Source organism: Plutella xylostella, chromosome 25 (assembly GCF_932276165.1).
Source record: "Plutella xylostella chromosome 25, ilPluXylo3.1, whole genome shotgun sequence".
Lineage (NCBI taxonomy): Eukaryota > Metazoa > Arthropoda > Insecta > Lepidoptera > Plutellidae > Plutella > Plutella xylostella.
Window position 1 is genome coordinate 4,042,265 of NC_064005.1, and position 5,607 is coordinate 4,047,871.

Here is a 5,607-nt window from a genome sequence, read left to right on the forward strand (position 1 = left end):
GCTATTGATGTCGATTCTGAAGGCAGAAATTCTAAATTTAGTGCTGTCAAAACCTTAATTTATATGTTTAAAATTCGACTCTATGATTGTATCCGTAAATGTCATTTTATGATAGCAAATTTTTTAGTTTGACAGCGTTAAAATTAGAAGTTCTGCTTTCAGAATCGACATCAATATACCTATTACCTATGGTATTTTATTTTCTTTATGCAATTTCCTACTTTGTTTAGTTTGGGTCCTACAATCTGGCCAGTCTCCCCAAAAATAATGCCAGTGATGTCAACTCGAGCCGTCTCGAGCTCAAAAATATATTTGTGTGAATAAAAAGTTTCCTGTGCTCTGTGCTGGACACAAGCTTGAGCGAGCATTGTGTCCTCGCTTCGGTCTCTTGCCAACAAGCCAACAACCACCATTTATTCATATTTGCGTCATAGAGAAAATAAACGATACTTTGCTTTTGCCTTCTGAACTTAATACACAAAAAAGTAATAAGGTAATTTCTCAGAATAATAATCCCGCTACGCGAGCATTTGTATTCTGTGATTAGTATTAGAACTGTCAATGTCAATATTTTCCATCGTTAATACTGTCACTGTCAAATATCACAAATTTTGACAAAGTTGAACGCTTTTATTGTTGTTTGAAAACATTTATTTGAGAAATTACATGCATTAAAATGGCTGAAGTTGTAATAAAAAACATCGATAATGCTTGTGAAACAGCCGAAGAATTCACCAAAGTATATTATCAACAAGTGGATCACAGCCGCCACCTAACCTCAAAGCTGTACTTGGACACTGGATTACTCGTTTGGAACGGAAACGGAATCAACGGCAATGAAAAGATACAAAAGTTCCTGATGGATTTGCCGCCGAGCTCTCACACTTTGAAGACACTAGATGCGCAACCGCTGGCTGAGAATTTAGTTGCTAATAAGTTGACATACCTGATACAAGCCTGCGGCGACGTGACATACCAGAACAACGACACCAAGAAGCCCTTCCAACAGACATTCCTCATCGTGGCCGTGGACGGAAAGTGGAAGATCGCATCCGACTGTTTCAGACTGCAAGTTCCATATAGTTAAGAGTTTGTGATAATTAAGTGTGTGAAGATTAATATTGTATAAACTGGACATTTCTGTGCCAATTAAGCCTAACTTCAAGGATAATATGGCAATTATTTAGTATTTAACAACAACTTTTTCTTAATACAGCATTACTTAAGTACATAGTAATTGTTTAATTGAAATTCTTATTAAGTCTTGTTGGGGAGCAAAATAGAAACTCAGTTAATTGGATGCCTGTTTAAATTTTATTTACAGAAAATGTATTGTATAACATGACGTCCCTATCCCAATGATGAGCACAAATCACAACACAATGTTTTACACTGATTAATATTAAATTTTGTCTTAGCTTAAAATTTGTTGAATTTGATCAGTTTGTTCCCAAATAAGTCTTACAATTGGGGCAGTAATGGGCACTTTGCTTACAGCATGGAACCACATAGGGAATAGCAGCCAAACAGCAGAGCATGCACCAACTGGAACAAATAAAACATGTCATTGTAATTCATGATGCCATACTTACAAAATAATCAATTACAATCCTCTTTATGTCCTAATGCAAATGCACCTAAACAGAAAAAACAGTACAAAAGGCAGCCAGACAATCATTAGGTATGCTACTTGTATCCTCCTTATAATCTTGGCTCAAGCATATTATCTGATTCTCCTTTATATGTATGCACAGTAATTGGCAGCTAGCTGAGCTTAAAAATTATAATCACATATCCTACCATATCTGTTGCAGATAAAATATGAACCATCTCACAGTTATATTTACCATTTAAGTAGGGAAATATGGTGACAAATCATCAGGTTCCTAGATAAGTATACATTTTAATAATCAAAAATCTTTTTCATTCAGTCACTTTTAGTCTTCAATTCAATATAGGTAGCAGAGAGTCAGAGGAGGAGAAACACATTCATAACTCCATGTAAAATCTACAAGAATCCACAAAGAAAGGACCTAAAGTTAGCTATAGACCCTGATAACCGTATTTTCAAATTGAACACAAAAGGAATTTCAGTAACTCACAATGTCAATCCACAGATGAATCCAGCTGACATATGGGTTTTCCTAGTGTTCATGTATTCCACTCTGGTAGTGACTCTGGTGTGGCAAGCAGGGCAGACATAGCTGGTGGGGCCACTCTTGAGGGGTTGCTGCACTATGATGGTCTGGTGGATCACTGGGCGCTCCCGCGACGGCGCCTCTGTGTCCACCACATAAGGCGTGTACGGAGGGGGAGCCAGCACCTCTCTGTGCACCGTCACTGTCTCTGACTGTACCTGCAGTTCAGCCAATCCCATTTCACCTTTATCCATGTTTTCTTTATTCATTCTCTCACTTGATTTCACTGTACTCCATGTAAATATTCACAGGTGTCTATTGATCATAATGTGGTGTGTGATAAGGCTGTTATCAACATTATTTGCTTTGTTGTCTTATCAGGTGAGATAACTGTATCTATATCTATGTGATTATATTGTACCTTTGTGCTGGTATTTATAAGGGTAAAGAGTAATACTGTATTTTATTTTTTATAAAGCATTTATTTACATTTTATTAAACGGTACATATATCACAATAAAATAGGTATAAGGAAAGATACAATCTTACAATTATTTCACTAACATAAAGCTGCTAAATAAAGTAAAACTAAAAAACCACATCAAAATAAAACAAAATAGGAAGAAATATAAGCACATCCACATTAGTGAATCAGACAATACTAATACACAATTTGTTATATTAAATTTGTACAACAATTGTCTAATTAAGGCCAATTTATCACTTTGTTTAGCTTCACTTCTGGCAGCACCAACTCAACTTGGCTGGATACTTTATAGATTTCATAGTCATATTGTCTAAAATATAATAGTGAACAAAACTTTAATACTATAGAAAATGATGGAATGTACCTAAATATAATAAAATATTGTAGGAATTTTATGAAAAATACAACTGTTCCAGTAAACCCATTATGAACTTGTTTTGATGATAACATGGATACTTGCATGTGGAGTGAATCACTGGATGATACAACGCTAACAACAGAATTATCAATAAGTGCAAGTGCACTCCGTGATGTTATGAAATGTCTCTGTGAAGGAGTGACTCATGCATTACTTACTAGAAATTGTTTGAAATATCAAGACGTAATACACATAAGAAGAAAATGGAAGTTCTCTGTTGAATATTATTTTAAATCATGGCCTGATGGTAACCAGTTTTGCTGTGAATTTCACTGGAAGTGGTTTAGCACTTGTTGTTTTTTCCAATGAAGGTGTTGCAGTTGGGGCAGTAGTGCTCGGCATCCTTGAATGTGTCAAAGCAGTACGGCACGAGCCCCAGGCAGCACAGAGAGCATACCCTGAAATACAACATTCATAATTTATAAAATTATGAGAAACAATACCTGAGTAAAACATTGCGCAATGCTTAATAATCAAGTTACCCATATCATAATCTAACACACTTTATGGATTTATTATAGCACTGGGTAATAATTTAATTAAATTAAATCATTAATAGATTGAAAAACAATAAGGTAAATGTAGCACTTACATGGTGACGACACAGACAGATCCGGCAACGAGATGTGTGTGCCAGGCAGTGGTGTAGGTGACGCGCGTGGTGACCACCTTGTTGCAGTTGAAGCAGGTGACGGTGGCGGGCTCGTTGCCGACGGGCTGCGAGACCACGACGGCCACAGCGCCCGGCGGCGGCGGCGGCGCAGCGCTCGACTGTGGCTGCATCATGGTCACCGAGGCCGGAGGGTGCGGGTACACCCCCGGCGGCGTGTAGAACTTCTGGTGCGGGTACATGCCCGGCTCCGTCACCGTGGCGGGCCCGCCCGGCGGCACGAAGCCGTAGTACTGCTGGTTCCCAACCACGGAGGCATACGGCGGAGGAAGATCTTCAGGCGCCGAGGCAGGCATACTAGGGCCTTGATTTGCAGCCATTTTAGGAAAATACTAATAACAGATGGCAAATACTAGTAACACTTTAGCACTGTTGATGTGAAAGATATTCAGACAATCATTTAATTATCAGGAAATCTAGAAAAAATATTGATAAAAATACGTCATGTTTTTGTCAGTCAGCTGTCATTTCAACTGTCAACAACATAAACAAAGAGACAATAAAAAAAACTATTGGCTACGTTCATAAATAAAAATTATAGCCTGAATTACACAAGTCTAGTGCAGTGCTTACTGTTTCGTTAGGAGGACAACTTCGAGAAAAAGGCGGTAAATTCAAATGTTCATTATATTTTTTATCACTTACACAACACATCAACACAAAAAGATGTTTGTTATAAGTTTAACGTGTCTACAGTGCCACAAACTTATCTGTTCCGGTGACAGCTCACCTAAATGTGTAATATTTCTTCATTCTATAAGATTTTAAGTTTGTCAGTAGTGGTAAATTTGCTCTTGTGGTGTCAATAAACCCATCTAATCTATTATATCAATATATAATTCATTAGTCAATTATGAGATATGGATCAATTTAGTTCGCTCTCACCGGAACAGATAAGTTTGTCGCACCGCACTGTATGTATGTATTTATATATCTATCTGTGGTAACTAGTAGCGTAGCTCCTTAGGGTCAATTCAGACGTACCACAACCACACCACAGCCACACCACAACTACGCCGTGTGGCCGGGCGTATATTTTGTATTGAAAATGAATAAACCAATTCACACGTGCCACATTTTGCCGTTGTCATCGACCACCTGTGTAATACGACCACATCGCAACCACATACACGTCGGCAACGTCGCCACGCGCCTTCCAACCAACGCCGCCAACCTTTCCCTATTAACTGCATACGACCACGTGGTTACCACATCGCAACGACAGCGACAACACAACCACATCGACATTTTGTCGCTGCCACAACGCAACTGCAAAAAGCCGCTGCCACGCTATTCACACGTAACCACAGCTTGACCACACTATGTCGCTGCGACGTGGTGTGGTTGTGGTACGTGTGAATTGACGCTTAGAGTATATATTCGTATTTCGTAGCTCCGAAACGGTTGTATATACCTTTGTTGTTGGTCTGAGGTTGTACCGATTTTCATATACTTATTTTTAATTTATTTCAGCATCGCGATCGTCAAATGCCAGAGATAGGACACCTTAGAATATCATTGACTCTTATCGTTAGATATACGTAGGTACATAATTTCCTTGATAAGATCGCCTACTAAGCAGTGCCACAGTAGTCAGTCTCAACCTTCCTCATCTAGCCACTACCTACTGGTCAGCGCTTAGGCACTACAGACGCTTCGGCCATGTTCGTGGTCTCCACTTCAGAACTGATGGTCTACCTACCCAAACGGTCATCGGTTCCTCGGCAGATATGTCCGGCTCACTGCCACTTCAACTTGCAAATCTTTTAATTTTCTGTCGAATAAATACTTGAAACTATCGCCGGTAAAGTATGTCAGTAGCTAAGTAGGTATTATAATAGGTAGTCTTAGCAGCCACGGTGGTGGGTGGTGTTAGGTAAGTAAGAGTGGCGGC

The 5,607-nt window shown here is 39.0% G+C and overlaps 3 protein-coding genes across 3 annotated transcripts; 1 reads left to right on the forward strand and 2 right to left on the reverse strand.

The window, feature by feature from the left end:
* Nucleotides 1-582: 582 nt before the first annotated feature.
* LOC105382361 (NTF2-related export protein) lies at nucleotides 583-1,233 on the forward strand. Its single transcript, XM_011552224.3, has one exon. It carries the CDS (start codon nucleotides 677-679, stop codon nucleotides 1,085-1,087), a length of 411 nt encoding a protein of 136 aa, XP_011550526.2. The 5' UTR covers nucleotides 583-676; the 3' UTR covers nucleotides 1,088-1,233.
* Nucleotides 1,234-1,295: 62 nt separating this feature from the next.
* On the reverse strand, nucleotides 1,296-2,487 carry LOC105382414 (lipopolysaccharide-induced tumor necrosis factor-alpha factor homolog). Its single transcript, XM_011552292.3, has 2 exons — nucleotides 2,103-2,487; nucleotides 1,296-1,545 (listed from the first exon to the last, which is right to left on the reverse strand). Exons 1-2 carry the CDS (start codon nucleotides 2,405-2,407, stop codon nucleotides 1,440-1,442), a joined length of 411 nt encoding a protein of 136 aa, XP_011550594.3. The 5' UTR covers nucleotides 2,408-2,487; the 3' UTR covers nucleotides 1,296-1,439.
* Nucleotides 2,488-2,599: 112 nt separating this feature from the next.
* Nucleotides 2,600-4,144, reverse strand: LOC105382362 (lipopolysaccharide-induced tumor necrosis factor-alpha factor homolog). The gene is made up of 2 exons (XM_011552225.3): nucleotides 3,636-4,144; nucleotides 2,600-3,441 (listed from the first exon to the last, which is right to left on the reverse strand). The coding sequence occupies exons 1-2, from the start codon at nucleotides 4,031-4,033 to the stop codon at nucleotides 3,327-3,329; spliced, it is 513 nt and encodes a 170-aa protein (XP_011550527.3). The 5' UTR covers nucleotides 4,034-4,144; the 3' UTR covers nucleotides 2,600-3,326.
* Nucleotides 4,145-5,607: the final 1,463 nt, after the last annotated feature.